The sequence below is a fragment of the Aethalodelphis obliquidens genome, unplaced genomic scaffold, assembly GCF_003676395.1.
Source record: "Aethalodelphis obliquidens isolate GAN/ISIS:26980383/991018 unplaced genomic scaffold, ASM367639v1 scaffold4, whole genome shotgun sequence".
Taxonomy (NCBI): domain Eukaryota; kingdom Metazoa; phylum Chordata; class Mammalia; order Artiodactyla; family Delphinidae; genus Aethalodelphis; species Aethalodelphis obliquidens.
In genome coordinates, this window is record NW_020837948.1 from 40,640,493 (window position 1) to 40,657,567 (window position 17,075).

A 17,075-nucleotide genomic window follows, 5' to 3' on the forward strand; every position below is an offset into this window, starting at 1 on the left:
TTTATTTGGCTGTGCCAGGTCTTAGTTGCAGCATGTGGGATCCTCGTTGCTGCGTGCAGGATCTTTAGTTGCAGCGTGTGGGATCTAGTTCCCTGACCAGGGATTGACCCCGGGCCCCCTGCATTGGGAGCATGGACTCTTAGCCACTGGACCACCAGGGAAGTCCCTGGATGCTATTTTAAATTGAATTGTTTTCTTAATTTTACTTTCAGTTTGTTCATCAATCAAGTGTATAAAAATACAACTGATTTTTGTATATTGATCTTACATCCTACAGCCTTGCTAGACTAACTTATTAGTTCTAGGATTTTGTAGTAGATTCCCTAGGATTTTCTTTAAACAAGGTTATGTTAGGTGCAAATAGAGATACTTTTAATTTTTCCTTTCTAATCTAGATGACTTTTATTTCATTTTCTTGTCTAATTTCCTGTCTAAAACCTCCAGCATAATTGCAATAAACATAGTGAGAACAGAAAGGCTTGTCTTGTTCCTGATCTTTGGGAGAAAACATTGTCTTTTATAGTTAAGTATAACATTAGCTGTGGATTTTTTGCAGATGTTCTTTGTTTTTAAATACATTTTTTAAAATTAATTTATTTATTTATGGCTGTGTTGGGTCTTGGTTGCTGTGCGTGGGCTTTCTCTAGTTGCGGTGAGCAGGGGTTACTCTTCATTGCAGTGTGCCGGCTTCTCACTGCGGTGGCTTCTCTTGTTGCGGAGCGCAGGCTCTAGGCGTGTGGGCTTCAGTAGTTGCAGCACGCAGGCTCAGTAGTTGTGGCTCACGGGCTCTAGAGCGCAGGCTCAGTAGTTGTTGTGGTGCATGGGCTTAGTTGCTCCGTGGCATGTGGGATCTTCCCGGACCAGGGCTCGAACCGTGTACCCTGCATTGGCAGGCGGATTCTTAACCACTGCGCCACCAGGGAAGCCCTGTAGATGTTCTTAATCAGAATGAAAAAATTCTCTTCTATTTCTACTTGGTTGAGTGCTTTTATCATGAAGTGTTATTGAACTTCGTCAAATGCTGTTTCTGCATCTATTGATATGATCACGTGTTTTTTGCCCTTCATTCAATTAACGTGGTCTACTACACTGAGTGATTTTCAGATATTAAACCCACCTTACATTTCAGGGATAAATCACACTTAGTCATGGTGTGTAACCCTTTCTATATATTGCTGAATTTGATTTGTTTGTATTTTTTCAGGATCCTTTCTTTTATATTCATAAGGTATTAGTCTGCATACAATATTTGTATACACAAATATATAAAAATCTATGTGCTTATAGTATACTAAAAAATAAACCAAATATTTCAGTCATCTTCAGAAGTTTCTAGGATGTTTTGATGCACCACCCAGGTTCCCTTTTAGAGTGAAAGATTGCCTCTGCTGAAGAGAGTTGTCTTGCCCAAAATGGTGCCTCATTCTGGGAGCATTCCACAAGTAATGGCCATCCAACATGAGGGTACAAAGGCCTGGTCTCCTCACCACAAATGGAAACAGTTCTGAAGCATCATACTAGTTTGAGAACTACCCATAAGATCAGCTGAGGCCTCCAGTGAGACAGTGACAAAACTCAACTTCTCTCTGCACAGTCCTGCTTTCTTCCTTTCCCTTTGATCTCATGAGTACTCCCTAATAAACCTCTTTCATGTTACTCTCCAATATTGCCTGTTTCCTAAGTTTAGATAATCATCAAGATTACTTTAATATTCTCAGCAAACCCTATGGGTATATCCAGATTATGTAACTTTAATAATCACAGGTTAATCTATGAGGAAAGGCAATACAACATAATGATTAAAAGCACTCTTTGGTGCCAGACATGCTTTAACACCAATAATCTATGTGACCACAGTAACACCCAGTCATAAAAAACTAATATTATAATTAGTAACCAAACATTTGTCCAAGCATTAGGTTTAATATCATGGATAATACTAAAAGTATCAGGTAATGTTGACAGTAGTATTCTTTTTAGTTGATGGCTTGGGAGAGTTACAAAAACTGTTTAAGTTTGGGATTAAACAGCAACAACACCACCACACATACACACACATACACAATCTGGAATATGGGCGAGTGTCAAATTATGTCATCTAATGAATATAAATCAGACTAACAGGATTATCAGACACCTGAGTAATAAAAATAACGTTGACTGCTGGAAAGCTAACAGGCTTTTATGTTGAAATAGAATGTTATTTTTCCCCACAATTGAATCAAGCGGGGGTATGGATTGAAAGTTTATTAGTAGTGGTAAGATAATTTAGTGGGTCGAGGTCAGCAATTAAAAAAAATTTGCAAAGATGCTAATTGGAGTGCATCTTACTAAAGTATGTTTGTTTTACACGCATATCTATGTGGTGCACGTATGTGTGTACGGGGCCTCAAGGTAAAATGCATTTCTTACTTTGCATCAGGGTAAAACACGTTTGAAAGTCTCAGATTCTGCTCCCCAAAGCCAGCAGCACAGGAAGGGCTGTGGGCCGGTCGCGGGTGTGTAGCGGGGCGCCCCCTCCCCTGCCTTTCCATACTTACGAAGGAGTCGCTCACGACTAGCACCACGTTAGGCGCATCTGGCCAAGCCTTAACTGCTCCCCGCCTCTGCCCACCTGCCCCAGGAGCTGGTGTTGCCAGCGCCGAGACTGCGACCACCGCCACCCACAGCGGCAGCATCACGGGGAGCTGTTCTGGGAGCCCGGCCTCTGGGCGCTGGACCCTGCCCCTCCCCCTAGGAAGTTCCACCCGAGAAAAGGAGGGCGGGGATCGCAGAGATCGCAGTTCGGTTTCCTTCACCCATGGAACTACAACTCCCATCAGGCTCGGGCTGAGCACATGCGCAAAGGAGGAATTTCCCTTTCTCGACTCACGTTAAGACCTTTTAATCAAATACCGAGCGAACTAAAACCCAGCCGTTTCCAGTCACGTGAGCGATGCCTGGGAAATGCGCATGCGCTCTGACTTCAGATTGGGCTTCTGCAGGAGAAGCATCTGTCCCAGGTTGGTTTTGGTCGCTGTCGCTTTTGCAGAAGTTGGAGCCGGTAGGCAGTTGAAATGTTACCTAGACAGAGAAAGGATCAGGGGCCGAGGCTGCTTGTTTTGCGCAGAGCAAGCGTGGCTGAGTGTTAGGTGAGACCGTGAACTGGGAGATGATGAGGTGGCAGCGCGTCTGTCACTTAAGTTGGATTGGGCGGTTCTTTGTGGGGCCTCTGTCTGGACCGCCTAAGGTGCGATATGGATACCGGGTGGCCCCTCGAATACCTTCCTCCCAAGGATGTTTCTAGCCTGCCTCATCCTATTCGCCGCTTTGCCTGTGCAGTAAGGATTTATTGTGCTCTGGTGGGGTGAGGAGCGGGGCCTGGTAAGAAAAGTTTCATCTTCTATGTGGGGATAAGCTTAGGTGGACTTTACCTTCAGAGTGCGAGGGAGAAGCTGGATAGGTTCTCAGAGGGAGAAACGTTGGGCTGTGTGACGTGTTCGATTAACTGACGTAGATTCAGAATACCATTATTTGGCAGTGGTTTTGAAAAATCACTGGTCCTGTTGACTGTTGAACTCCTTTGGAGAAATCTGGAAGAAGCAGATTTCTGTCCCAGAGCCAGATTCCTGATTTCATTATTATAGTTTCAGGTATATAATTTGTGCCTCACATTAGTCGTTTTAGTATTTTGACAGGAAAAGGAGTTGTAGTATTTATTTACATAAAATCAACCTTTAATACTAATATTTGACAGTATTTTTTGCACACAGTAATTGTAAAAAGGACAGACCTTATTTATTTAACACTCATATGGTGCTTATTATGTGCTGGGTATTATACTATGCATTTATTGAGCACCTGTTTTGTGCCAGGTACTTTTACATGGAGTATTTTCTATAATCCTCACTTTCATCATTTTTCAGATAGGAAAGCTGAGACTTGGACAGGTTAAATGACCTGCCTAAGGTTACACAGGGAGCCAGTCTGAGTAGGACTTGAATTTGAGTAGTCTCTGCCCTAACTCATTGCCATGCTGTCTCTAATTAACTGCAAAATGTTATGCCATTCTAGTGATATTAATCTCTGTTAGTGAAGCAGCATTGTTAATCGAGCAGCATGCTAACGATCTATGGGAGCAGACAAATATATAAACAATAGTACCTGACCGTAAGGAACTTACACTCTAGGGAAAAAAAACAAAATAATAATACAGTATGAAAGGTAATATACATAGGGTCCCTCATGAACAGGCTATATTTCAAATATTTGTTTTGAGATGATTTGGAATGTAGAACACATTTTACCATAGAAACAATGTTGACTGACATTTAGGTTCATAAAAATATATTTAACTTTATCTGTGGCATAGTATTGATTTTTGTAAACTATTTACTCTCTCTGGCCTTGTTTTCACAGGACGTGTATTCTGAGTTTCCGGTCAGGATGACAGGAACACATCTTTTTCTTTCTCTCTGTCTCCTTGGCAGTGTCAGTGGGAGCAGGTGCTGTACTGGGTTGGAGTGAGATAGATATTTTAGGGGCCCAGACATATAGCGCTGGAAAAATCTAAGAGACTTCTAGTCTTATTCTCATCTCACATTCAAGTTGTCGTACAATATTCCTCCCAAGTGGATTGTGCAGTCTGCGCCTTTTCATCTCCAGTGATGGGAAACACACTTCCTTCGAGGGGCCTGTGCCATATTTGTACAGGTTTAGTTATTAAAAGTTCATATTTTGAGCTGCAGTCAGTCTCCCTCTACTTTTGATTGTTCATTAGTCCATTTACCTTCACTTTTACATGAATAATCTCTCCCTTTCAACAGCCCTTTTCAACTTCCCCACCATTTTTTTTTCCCCAGGCCTCCCCCAGTTCCTTCGGGTAATTATCATGTAATTTCAGGTTTGTTTATTATTTGGTCACTCTCTTCTGGACATAAAGCATGTTTGCTAATCAGTAACTTACCCTGTCGGAAAAGGTACTTCTGAGTTGTTTGTGCACACCTTTCTGTGTGTACATGTGTATATATAGTGTATTGTAGTGAGGGAGGGCTCCATTATGTGTATGTTTAGGTCATCAGTTAAAGGTATCTACATTACGGGTTACCTGCTTTAGTGAAATACTTTGCGGTTCAGAAAAGTCTTCAGTTGAAAGTCTTGGTCTAGGTTTTGGCTCTTCATAGTTTTTTAATGTCCAGAATACCAGCAGCACTATATTCTGCCCTAAGTGTGCAGTTAGTGACTATCTGGAACAAATTCAGTATTATCTTCACCTGCTGAAGAGACAGAATACATCTGTATAGAACATAAAGTATCTGTTAAGTTGCAGGCTTTAGTCTAGTATTTGTGTAATGACTAATTTGAAGGAGATACTTGCGTTTGATGATAGCTGTCTTTTGAAGAACATAGGCAAGAAGGTTGCTTCTTGAGAGATCAAGGAAGGAAGGATTGGGGATTTTAAATGTGTAGAGAAAGTATATAATAACCACTGTTGGTTAGGAATGGGAAAAAAGTGAAGTTGATTGAGAGGGTGGTAGGAGATATGGACAACAGAACTAATAGCTATTGTGTTCAGGTGTTCTGTCTATGTACATATCAGGGAAGTGATCTCGTTCTCACTTTACCAATGAGGAAATAGGCTTGGAGGTGAAGTAAGGTGCCCAAGATCTGCGGAGACTTGAATCCAGATCCATCTTTCTTGACTTGGTGGCTGGATATGGCAGAATGAAGGGGCTGACAAAAACTGGGGAATTTTTTAAGAACAGAGTTGAAACAATTGAGTAAATCAGTAAAATTAGGTTGAGTGAGGAGGGTAATCATTTGTAGCTGGATGGCGGCTTAAAGAAGTTAGTGAAATGGGAAGTCAGGCTTTAACTTTTATTTAACCTCCTCACACCGTGTTTAACTTTTATTTTACTTTCCTAAACGTTATTAGGATCACAGTACTTTCTCTTCTTACCAGTAAGACCCTTTTCTGTGGAACTAACCCTTCTATTTAAGTACGTATATCACTAGTACATGTCTTCATCCCTACCAGGTTCACCTAAATTTTGTTCATTTCCTAGTTCTAAAGTAGCATTTTTTCCATTTTTACTTTATTCAGTTTTTCAAAATACCTCCATTCTCTCCAGGAAGCATTCTAGATTAATTTTGTTTGACAGAATCTGTTCCAGAGATACCATCGAAAGATACTTAGAATTTGTAGTCGTGTAAAGTTTGTGTTAGTATTTCAGATGGCTATTTAGATGGATTTTTAATATTTAAAAAAAAGTCTGCTCTATTTTATTAAATTACAAACTAGTCTAGTTGCGTCATATGGGCAACTTTTTTCATGTTTATAATTCCTTATGTGGCTTAGAACAAGATTCACTTTAGTGTAGTCAGCTTGCAGATTGTGAGTAAATAGTGCCCTTAACTGTCCTAGACTCAAAGCAAAGTAGCGTAGAAATAGGTGACATTCTCTTCTGGCTCAGTTTTTTATGTTGAAGTCAGTGTATTTTGAGTTTCTGTAATTTTTTTCTGAGTCTTTCTGATTTTTTATGATGTTCCTTTTACACCTTGTGGCTATAGCAACACAGTTTAGACTGATTCAGAAATTTGGAGATTACAATTAGTGTCTCTTTGGGAAAGAAAAAAGATGGAAAATTTTACATAATTATTTCTCATGTTTTAAATTATGAATTATGAAAATTGAACCCGAGTCCGATGTTTTTAAAAATTCAATATGTTTTGGGTTGTGTATGTCATCTTTTTTATGTGCCTGTCTTATATTTTACTTAATTTAGATGGATAAACATTTAAGGAACAATCTGAAATTCAATTTAAAGAGAAGATAAAGTGATAACAGCTAAAAGGTAAGTGTCTAGAATGCTAAATAATAGGTAATTGGAGTCTACTTTTACTTAATGGTTGTTTTTACTGATTCTTTTCAGTAGGAAGGTGTAGTGGTGTAGGTTATGGTCATCACAAAGTACCTTTAGACTTTTGTAATTAGATTTAAAGGTATCATTTTTTGCTTTTCTGTAATTAACTTCCAGTGTCATTATTGTCACTATTTTTTAAATTATTCTTCTTATTTGTGCTTTGTGGAATCTTTGTATCTCCACAACTTAAGGTTGTGGAGGTAGCATAAGGTTCCATAGCTTTAGCTGGAGTGTGTGGGACATATCAGTACATCTACCTATGTTAGTTTTGAGGTATATCATTGTCTTTTGGCATGGTTTTCACTCTTTTTTTTTTAGATATAGTTATTGCTCTTTATGCTTGATTTGTTGAATAAAAACCCTTTTAGGTTGGTAGTAAAAAAAAACCTTCATTGAGTAAAAAGGTGCTACATGAACACTCTTATTTAAAAAAGTCATTGAGATTGAGGAGAAAAAATGGGAGGAGAGGTATAAGGGAAAATTGTGTGGGGCTGTGGAAAAATATTAAAGACACTTGTAAGAGAGCCAGAGTTTTCTCTGAAGTGTTGGAAGTGCTTGGAATAGAGGGAAGTATCCCAAAGAGAGGAATATGAGGTTACATAGACTCATTTTGGGTATTAGCTTTCCACTTTGTGAAAGGAAATGGGTTTGATGGTACCTAGTAGATGGTTAGTGTTCCTTAAAGGTTTGTCTAGAACATGAGTGGGTGAACCTCTTCCTTCTCCACACCACTTTCCAAAAAAGGGGAAGAAATTTTCAGGGCTAGAAAGCGGCAGATTGTTTTGTCTTTAAAAAAAATAATCTCCTGAAACTAATATTTATGTGTATATATATATGTATTTTAGGTGCAGAGAGGGGGCCTCAGTGCTAGCTTATTATGCTAAATGCCAAATCAGATGAATAAGGAACAGGAGGAGGAGAATAGAGGATTCCACTGCAGCAAGTGTAGGTGTAATTATATGTGGAGACATATAGAGATGTAGAAGGATATTGAACATTAGAACTGGTTACCAAGAGAAGAATGGAGTTTGTCTCATATGGTCTTTAAAAGTAACCTACTTACGGGCTTCCCTAGTGGCGCAGTGGTTGAGAGTCCGCCTGCCGATGCAGGGGACACGGGTTCGTGCCCCAGTCCAGGAAGATCCCACATGCGGCAGAGCGGCTGGGCCCGTGAGCCATGGCCGCTAAGCCTGAGCGTCCGGAGCCTGTGCTCCGCAATGGGAGAGGCCACAACAGTGAGAGGCCCGCGTACCGCAAAAAAAAAAAAAAAAAAAAAAAAAGAAGTAACCTACTTAGAAGCATTTGACAGCTCCATGTTTGCTGCTCCATTTAAATCCAAATTTTTCTGTCTCATTTTCAAGGTCTTCTGTAATCTGGTGCTCTACTTTACCTACCCAGCCTAATTTTCCTGTTCTTCAGCAAGTCCCTTCTGTTCCATTCAGCCTGGTTTCCTTATTGTTTCCTCCACGTGCCATGTTCATTCCTGTCTCTCCAACTTTGCTCGTGCAATCAGTGTCTCTGGCTGGAGTAATTTTCCTTCTTCCCTCCATTCTCAAATCCTTTCTCCATCTAGTAGCTGTTAATTACTTCACCCCACACTTCTCTTCTCTGAACTCCTATTGCACTTGCACTTGTTATCCTTAATTTAGCATTTGATTCTTTAATGACTCATATGTCGTAGGTCTTTCTCTTGATTGAGATTGTATTCTTTAGAGCAGAGGCCTTCCTTTCTGTTTCTTTAGTGTCATATACAGCATATAGCTTGAGAGCTGCATAGCTGCATGTTGTTTTAGTGCTAGTTGGTTCTACTTTGTCCAGATGTGCTTTTACTCGTATGTTGGGTGATAGAAAAGATGGTGATCTTTATCCTGGAAAAGTTGCATTCTTTTTTTTTTTGCTTGGTCTTGTCTTAAAACTGCCTTTGTTCTTTTTTTTTTCTTATAACTTAAAAAAAATTTATTTATTTATTTTTGGCTGCATTGGGTCTTTTGTTGCTGTGTGCGGGCTTTCTCTGGTTGTGGTGAGCGGGGGCTACTCTTCCTTGTGGTGCATGGGCTTCTCATTGCCGTGGCTTCTCTTGTTGCGGAGCACCAGCTCTAGGCGCACGGGCTTCAGTAGTTGTGGCACGCGGGCTTCAGTAGTTGTGACTCATGGGCTCTAGAGCGCAGGCTCAGTAGTTGTGGTGCACGGGGTTAGTTGCTCTGCGACATGTGGGATCTTCCCAGATCAGAGCTTGAACCCGTGTCCCCTGCATTGGCAGGCGGGTTCTTACACTGTGCAACCAGGGAAGTTCCTCTTGATTTTTTTTTTTCCCTTGGATACCTCTTTTTATCCCTTTCAGTTGGTCCAGATTAGTTATCATCATCATTGATGTTCTCTTCTTTTTAGTCTGCAGGTTTATCTACCAAAGATAACTTTGGTGTGAGAAATTTAAAGTGAAATCAGCATAGAAATTTGTTGCCTGCTCCAAACAAGATTTGTAGACTATAAAAAAAATCCTTCTGAAGTTTGCCTCTATAAATTTATGCCAAGATAATTTCAGGTAACAGAGCAATTTCTAAAATAAGAGCATATGAAATATGTTGCTTTAATTATCTAATTATTGTAACTACGGAAAAAGTCACTTTTCTGCCTATTTAGGGAACCTCGTTTTGGCTATAGATAAATTGATATTATGATATCTTAATTTTTATATTATTTGAATCTAAAATTCCTTAAGTCAAAAGGATTGTTTTTTAAAAAAATTCCCTGGCTTCTTTTTTTTCTTCTTCTTTTCCGGTACACGGGCCTCTCACTGTTGTGGCCTCTCCCATGGCGGAGCACAGGCTCCGGACACGCAGGCTCAGCGGCCATGGCTCACGGGCCCAGCCGCCCCACGGCATGTGGGATCTTCCCGGACCGGGGCACGAGCCCGTGTCCCCTGCATCGGCAGGCGGACTCTCAACCACTGCGCCACCAGGGAAGCCCTCCGTAGCTTCTTAAATTTCTTTGATCTTGTACTTCTGCCTCAGCCTCTTTGGAAATAAAGGACTGTCTGTGTACCATGTCAGCAAGCCATCTTCTTGGTTCATTTTACTGCCTTGAACATCAGTGGTCTATAATGACCTAATGTTTACCTGGCTTTGTTTTGCCTTCTTGAGATTAGAATTCAGCGGAGTGGGCAAAAAAATGTTTCTTTTTTCAACATCAAGTTGTAGTTGGATTTGACTGGTTTATTGGTAAACCAGAATAAGCTGTGAAATCTTAAGATATGTTAGTTTATTTAAAATTACATTAGTGTATCTTATATTTTAAGATTAAGTGAAGAAATACTTTGTCTACCAATTAAAATATCTGTCTATTTATGTTGGAGTTGAAATATCTTTTTATGGCTGAAATTAGTATATACTCCTCTTGCATATTAAGTGCCTTCATTTAAGTGTGAACATTACATTTACTTCTCTTCAAAGAATACCATATTACAAAGAATACTATATTACTGTAATCCTAAAGTAGTTCTTACTGTGAAGAAAGTTAATATCCTGATTTATATTTTATAGAAACTAACATTAAAACAGAATGCTTTCTTAAACTCCTACATCATAGTTACTGAAATTTGTTTGTGTTTTCACTCTGTGACTTAGACTGATTCTTCTTGCTTCGTGTAGAACTGGATTGAGCTTGGCATGTGTTTTCCATCCTGGCACATAAGATCATCTGTGTTTTAACCTACTACATGGGGAGTGGTTATAATTCAAATAACAATTCAATTCAACAAATGTTTATTAATATATACAGTTTGTCAGATACTGGGTACTGAGGATGCAGCAGTTAGACAGCAACAACCCAACAACAACAGATAAAAATCCCTGCCTGCCTGGAACTTAATGTTCTGGTGGGGTTGGGAACAGATAATAAATAAGATAAAGAAGTAAAATATATACTGATGTATTAGATGGTGACAGGTGCTTTGAAGAAAAATAAATGCAGTGTTCAGGAGATTAGGGACTATTGAGTGGTTGGGAGTTGGGGGAAGGAAGTGTCGACACTTAAAATAGTGTGGCAAGGGAAGGTTTCATTGAGGAAGTGACATTTGAGTAAAAATCTGAAGAGGTGATCTGGTTTTATGTTTTTTAAACATAAGATATATTTATTTTAGGGGAAAGAATGTTCCATGTAGAAGGAATTACATGTTCCTTTTTCAGAGGTTAAGTTTGTTAAATTTGTTGGAACTGTTGCAGTAGGCAGGTCTCACTGTAGATTCATTCAGGCTTTTTGTTTTGACAGCATGTCCAGCAAGGAAGTAAAGACTGCTCTAAAAAATGCTAGAGATGCAATCAGAAACAAAGAATACAAAGAAGCTTTGAAACATTGTAAGGTAACCAGTATTTTTTTCTTCCACAATAAAAATGTTACCCGATTTTGAGGATCACTGATTTGTAATGTGAATCCCTTACTGTCTAAATACAACAAAAGTAGTCAGGCTTTTTGAGTAGGACCGTCCCAGTGGCTGTGCCAGGACAAGCCGCTTGTGCCACTTAATTTCGTCTCCCTCTGTGTTGGTAACTTACCAAAGCCAAGTTCTCAAAACCTGAATGTCTCTTAGGTGTTTTTTGATGGGTTGTACTGCGAAACACTATTGTATCTTAAAGTTTTTGTTCTTTAATGGTATGTGGACATTTCAATTCTGTTTGGTTTGTGGATGGGAGAATCAAGATTCCAAAGTTCCTTTTTATGCTGATGGGGATGTTCCAGTCCAGAGGGAGAACTTGAAGGTGCAGGAGAGATGCAGAGTAGTGCTAGGAGTGAAGTCCCTGGGAAGGTGGGTGAAGATGGGATCAGAGCGTGAGAGGAGGGCCTTTGATACTTCTTCCATCTTAACAGAAGGGAAGATAGCTGTCAGGTTTGCAGATTTGGGGGTGGGAAGATAAATGTTCCCCTCTGATGGCTTCTATTTTCTTAGTGAAGTGTAACCTGAGGATGGAGGAGGAGTTGTATAGGAGGTTTGAGACAAAAGAAGGTATGAAATAGTTGTCATTTATAGTGAGGAAAGAAACTTACTAGTAAGGATTAGAAAGCTTTCAAGGCCCTAATGAGTATCCATTTGAGATTTCATGTCATTAAAGTGAAATCGGTAAACTCAGCTGTGTAGTTTCTTCCTTTGTGTTAAACTTCTCAGGCTTGGCGATGGGCATGATGGAATTCAACTGTGGGTAGTAAGAAAGTTGAGGGGAAAGAGAGGCCAAGGAGTTGAGGATGTTTGCAAGGGAGTGATAATAGTGATTGGTCATGGAGTCAAAGATGGGAAAGGAGAGGTAAGAATTGAGCAGTGGGGTGACAATGCAAAGGGGGTGAGGTAAAAAAAAATTGGACATAACAGAGGTTAAAGAATTGTTACCATTACAGTGATTGAACTGGGAGGATAGGAGAGGTGCATACTGGAAACCCAGGTTTTGGATGGCTGAGTAATGCTGAGGCTAAGTAACTGGGAGGCCATGGCATTCATTGGGTCGTCTGCATGAATGTTAGAATGATTAAAGGAATTGAAGTGGAGGGAAGAATACAGTATTTTCACTGAAGGAAAGGGGAGTTCCTAGGAGGCTGGTAGATGGTAGCAACAAGAAGGATTTTTTTTGTAGTATAGCCAGATGGCTTGACCTTCAAAAGTACTGGGGTTTTTTTGGGCTTCCCTGGTGGCGCAGTGGTTGAGAATCCTCCTGCCGATGCAGGGGACACAGGTTCGTGCCCCGGTCCGGGAAGATCCCACATGCCGCGGAGCGGCTGGGCCTGTGAGCCATGGCCGCTGAGCCTGCGCGTCTGGAGCCTGTGCTCCGCCACGGGAGAGGCCACAACAGTGAGAGGCCCGCGTACCGCAAAAAAAAAAAAAAAAAAAAGTACTGGGGATTTTGAAGGAGGGAGGAGTAGAGGAAGAATGTAGGTATCAGTGTGAGCAAGGAGAACCCTTTCCTCACCTGCTGGTTGGTGGGATGTGGGATGTTCGAGAAAAGAAATCAGCTGCAGCAAGTAAGATCTGTAGGGGAATAGCCGAGTTTTGTTGAGGCAGAACTTGGTACAGTTAAAAGAAAGATTGAAAATAGAGAGGGCCCTTGGCTGTCCAGATTGGGAGTTCCAGAGGTTACAATAAAGAGTTTAGACAGTGGGAGGGAGAGAATTGGGTAAGATTGGGGGAAATAAATACATAACAGTATAGGATGAGAGCCTTAAGTGGTGAAGGATGCCCTTGTGAGGTTAGGTTTCTAGTGGTGACTGAGCCCAGCAGGGATGGAGACCATGACAGGACTAATCCTGATACAGAAGAAGGTGGGCAGTCTGTTTAAACGGGGAGAGAAGAAGGAGGTGTGGGAGGGGAGGGACTGTTTCCTTCAGCACTAGGCTGATCTAACTAATGCACATCTGAATCTTCTTCTTTTATTATATACAGCAGCGCCATAGCACTCTTCTTTCTGATTCAGACATGAATTCCTATAATTTATGCCATAGAGACTCAAATGGAAAGCAAAGATGGGGAGCTAGTCAGTGGCAAATGTATGATTACTTATGTGTAGTAACCAGAGTGTTGATTGAGACTAAAGGAAATTTTTAGTGAAGAGATCAGTGTATTGGCTGGGTCTTGCCTAATGTGTCACCCTGTCTGCCTGTGTGCCTCTATAACCCAGTATAATCATCCCTTCAGGGAGCCTCCTCTGACTTGTGTGGATGGAGTTTGGAGTCAGATACTCTTTTCTTCACACTGTTTCAGCACTCCATGCTTGCTTTCACTACATTGTTATAATTATTTCCTTAAAAGTCCGTTTCAGATTCTGAAAACCTGGTCATCAGGCAGATAGCCAGTCCTTACTGATTGTGGGTTGACTATGGCATTTATCGTTTGCTCAGCAGTTATGTGCCAGTCATTGCTCTTGGTGTTGGGGACACAAATGTTAATAAGGCCCCAGTATTTGGAGCTTAGCTTTGGTGGTTACCTCATTGTTGCTGGTTTTTTTGGGAGGTAGTGTTATGGGATAGAATGGAGCTTGTGCTGCATATTGGTGACAGATTGCTAGGACTGCTATGTGGATGCACAAAAGCCTAATAATCTGACTGCTTCAACTCCTGGAAATGTTCTTATTTTCTCTAGAATATGCAAAACCTTAAGAGCTATTTTCATTTTAGCTACTAGTTTTTTCTTTCACTAGAACATCTTTGCTTTCTGTTTCAAACTATTTTACCTTAGCAAATAGTTGTTACTTCTGAAAGCAGCTCTGCATATAATTTTTATTCTAGTTGATAGGTGTTGTTTAAACATTCATTGCCACTATTTATTTATTTACTTATTTATTTTTGGCTGCTTTGGGTCTTTGTTGCTGCGTGCAGGCTATCTCTAGTTGCGGCGAGTGGGGGCTACTCTTCGTTGCGGTGCGCAGGCTTCTCATTGCGGTGGCTTCTCTTGTTGCAGAGCATGGGCTCCAGGCGCACAAGCTTCAGTAGTTGTGGCACGTGGGCTCAGTAGTTGTGGCTCATGGGCTTAGCTGCTCCGCAGCATGTGGGATCTTCCTGGACCAGGGCTCGAAACCGTGTCCTCTGCATTGGCAGGCGGATTCTTAACCACTGTGCCACCAGGGAAGTCCCGCCACTATTTATTTTGAACATATTTGGTACAGTCACACTGGAGTCAACCTACTTTCTTAGCGTATAATTTCAATGAAGAAAATCTGTTAAATATGGAGAGATGTTATAGTGAAGGAAAATATGGGAATTGGATAAGGTGAAATGATATGGAAAATAGTTTTGTGAGGGACTAGCAGCAGTGTGGCATGGAGGCAGGCAGGATGGTTGGGTGGTAAGAATGATCTTATTGTTCTTTTTATACTCAGTATTCTCAAGGGACAGAGGGAGGCATTTGGTAGAGGCATCAGGAGTACTTGGGCAGCTTTTTAAAAATATACCTCATATTTCATACCCCTTACAGTCACTGATCCAGTCCAACTCCCTCTCCCTAAGGAAACTGAAGACCACAGGGGTTAAGTGATATTCTTAAGATTGTCCATTTAGTGGTAGATCCAGATTTCCTGACTCCTAGGTAGACTGTCTTTTGATTATTGTTTGTCCATGAGCTTCCAAAATTTAATTACCTTCTCTTTTAATTTTTTAATCAGACAGTGTTAAAACAAGAGAAAAATAACTATAATGCCTGGGTTTTTATTGGTGTTGCTGCAGCCGAGCTAGAACAACCTGATCAGGCCCAGGGTGCCTATAAGAAAGCTGCTGAGCTAGAGCCAGACCAATTACTAGCTTGGCAGGTACGTAGACATTTTTATTTACTATGTTATAGGAAAGAACTTTTTCCCATTTTTCAAAATACAGCTAACAGCTTTACAATTTAGCATTTAAACCTCCATTTACTCAGAATAAGAAAAAAAATTAAATTTATTGATCTTCTAAACCTGAAAATTAGTTGAAAAAAAAATGGTGCCAAGAATGCTGTTTACCACTATTTAATCTCCAATCCAATGGATTATTTCCAAATGTTAGGACAGAAATTGAAACATGGTTATATAAATCTCCAACTTAATTATATGTGCATATTAGAGACTTATGAAGAATATTCTTTATGCTTACCTGAGAGAAAAAAAATGTATATTATGTTTTTAAAATATGTTTTTAAAAATGAAATAATATAAAAAATTTGAAATTCTATGTCTCTGAGTACTAGTTAAATTCCTTCTTCTCATTTAATGGTCTTTGTGGTTTTTACTTGGCTTCTCCAGCTTTTTCATATTTAATAACTGTTTCATATCTCAATCACATCTTGGAAACTATGATTAATAGGGGTAGTAGGCTCTGGAGAACATGAACCTGTTTGTCTCAGGTTTACATGAACAGCAACATGAGTAGGGTTATCTAGTAACATCTCCCTAATGCCAACTTTTATTATGTACTGATTGGTTTAGGATATCTGATCTTTATTTGAAGCAAAAATGACAATTTCCAAAGACTACTTGGATTTTTCTTGTTTGACCATGTGAAAATAGAGTCACCTGGTAACGTCTTAGGTGTTAAGATTGCATAATAATTATTAAAAGGTATTTTTTTTATTGTGGAACACTTCAAGTATATTTTCAAAAGTGAAGAGAATGGTAAAATGAACCCCTCTATGCCCACCATCCAGCTTCAGTAAAAACTCACTCATGGCCAGTATTTTTTCACCTACTACCTCCTACCCCCAATTATTTGGAGGCACATCCCAGACATTTTATTTCATCTGTAAATTATAATAATCTCTATCATAAATAATCTTCATAGATTGTCAGTTTATTTAGCAAAATAAACATGAGCACACTAGATATCTTTGGAAGAATAATCTCTATTGTTTCCTCTTTTAGGGGTTAGCAAGCTTGTATGAGAAATGTAATCACATAAATGCTAAGGATGACTTACCTGGTGTTTACCAAAAGCTCCTGGATCTTTATGAAAGGTAATCAATATGTGAGGAAAGGCTAGTTTCTTTAATGGCTTGAATTAGAATAAAACTGATTCAAAATTATATGGAAGTACTCCAGACATTTACTGGGAATTGTGAATCATTTTTCTTTCAAACTGTTGTTACAGAATCTCTTGATGGTGATTGAAACACTAATCGTAAGGGGATTGACTTATTTGAGAACTTTGATATTATTTTTAGTCAATATAATAGAAGATAATATTTCTTAAACCTTTTCTTTTTTATGAGATGCTCATTTTATAAAATTTTACTGTAGTGTGATAGAGGATATGTTCTAATTTAAAATAGTGCCTAACATTATTTTGGGGATATTTTAATTTTTGTGTCTTAAGTCCTCAGTTGTTTTCATTAATCAGATTCAAAATCCTTTTCTTCTATTCTAAGTGTTGACAAACAGAAGTGGTGTGATGTCTGTAAGAAACTTGTGGATCTGTATTACCAAGAAAAGAAACACGTAGAGGTTGGTTAATGATTTGCTGGGGTAGTAGATTTCTTTTAATAAAACCATTATTAAAAGAAAGCTTTCCTTTAGCTTAAGGAAAAATTTAGAAAATTAATTGTAGTGTGGTATCAAAACAAATCACAGTGCTTTGAAAACTGTAACTTGGAATCCAAATTTCAGGTGTCATTATTTCCAGACTTTTTTGAAACTGGGCAGGGATAAATAAAATAAGTAAAAATATCATCTGTAG

The 17,075-nt window shown here is 39.5% G+C and overlaps 2 protein-coding genes across 7 annotated transcripts in view; one reads left to right on the forward strand and one right to left on the reverse strand.

The window, feature by feature from the left end:
* Positions 1–2,749, reverse strand: part of ARSK (arylsulfatase family member K) — a 43,025-nt gene extending 40,276 nt beyond the window's left edge. The window contains exon 1 of the mRNA XM_027100590.1: positions 2,541–2,749. Coding sequence (XP_026956391.1) covers positions 2,541–2,678 — 138 coding nt within the window. The 5' untranslated portion in view covers positions 2,679–2,749. The remainder of the gene's footprint in view (positions 1–2,540) is intronic.
* A 212-nt stretch (positions 2,750–2,961) lies between these two features.
* SKIC3 (SKI3 subunit of superkiller complex) overlaps positions 2,962–17,075 on the forward strand; it is an 85,685-nt gene continuing 71,571 nt past the window's right edge. For 2 of the 6 annotated variants that reach the window (XM_027100591.1, XM_027100596.1), the window contains exons 1-6: positions 2,962–3,131; positions 6,765–6,833; positions 11,169–11,259; positions 15,038–15,181; positions 16,265–16,356; positions 16,768–16,843. In XM_027100591.1, the coding sequence (XP_026956392.1) occupies positions 11,170–11,259; positions 15,038–15,181; positions 16,265–16,356; positions 16,768–16,843 (402 nt within the window). In that variant the 5' untranslated portion in view covers positions 2,962–3,131; positions 6,765–6,833; position 11,169. Of the gene's footprint in view, positions 3,364–6,764; positions 6,834–7,747; positions 7,848–11,168; positions 11,260–15,037; positions 15,182–16,264; positions 16,357–16,767; positions 16,844–17,075 lie in introns of all 6 variants that reach the window. The other 4 variants (XM_027100594.1, XM_027100595.1, XM_027100593.1 and 1 more) reach the window with 4 other exon arrangements.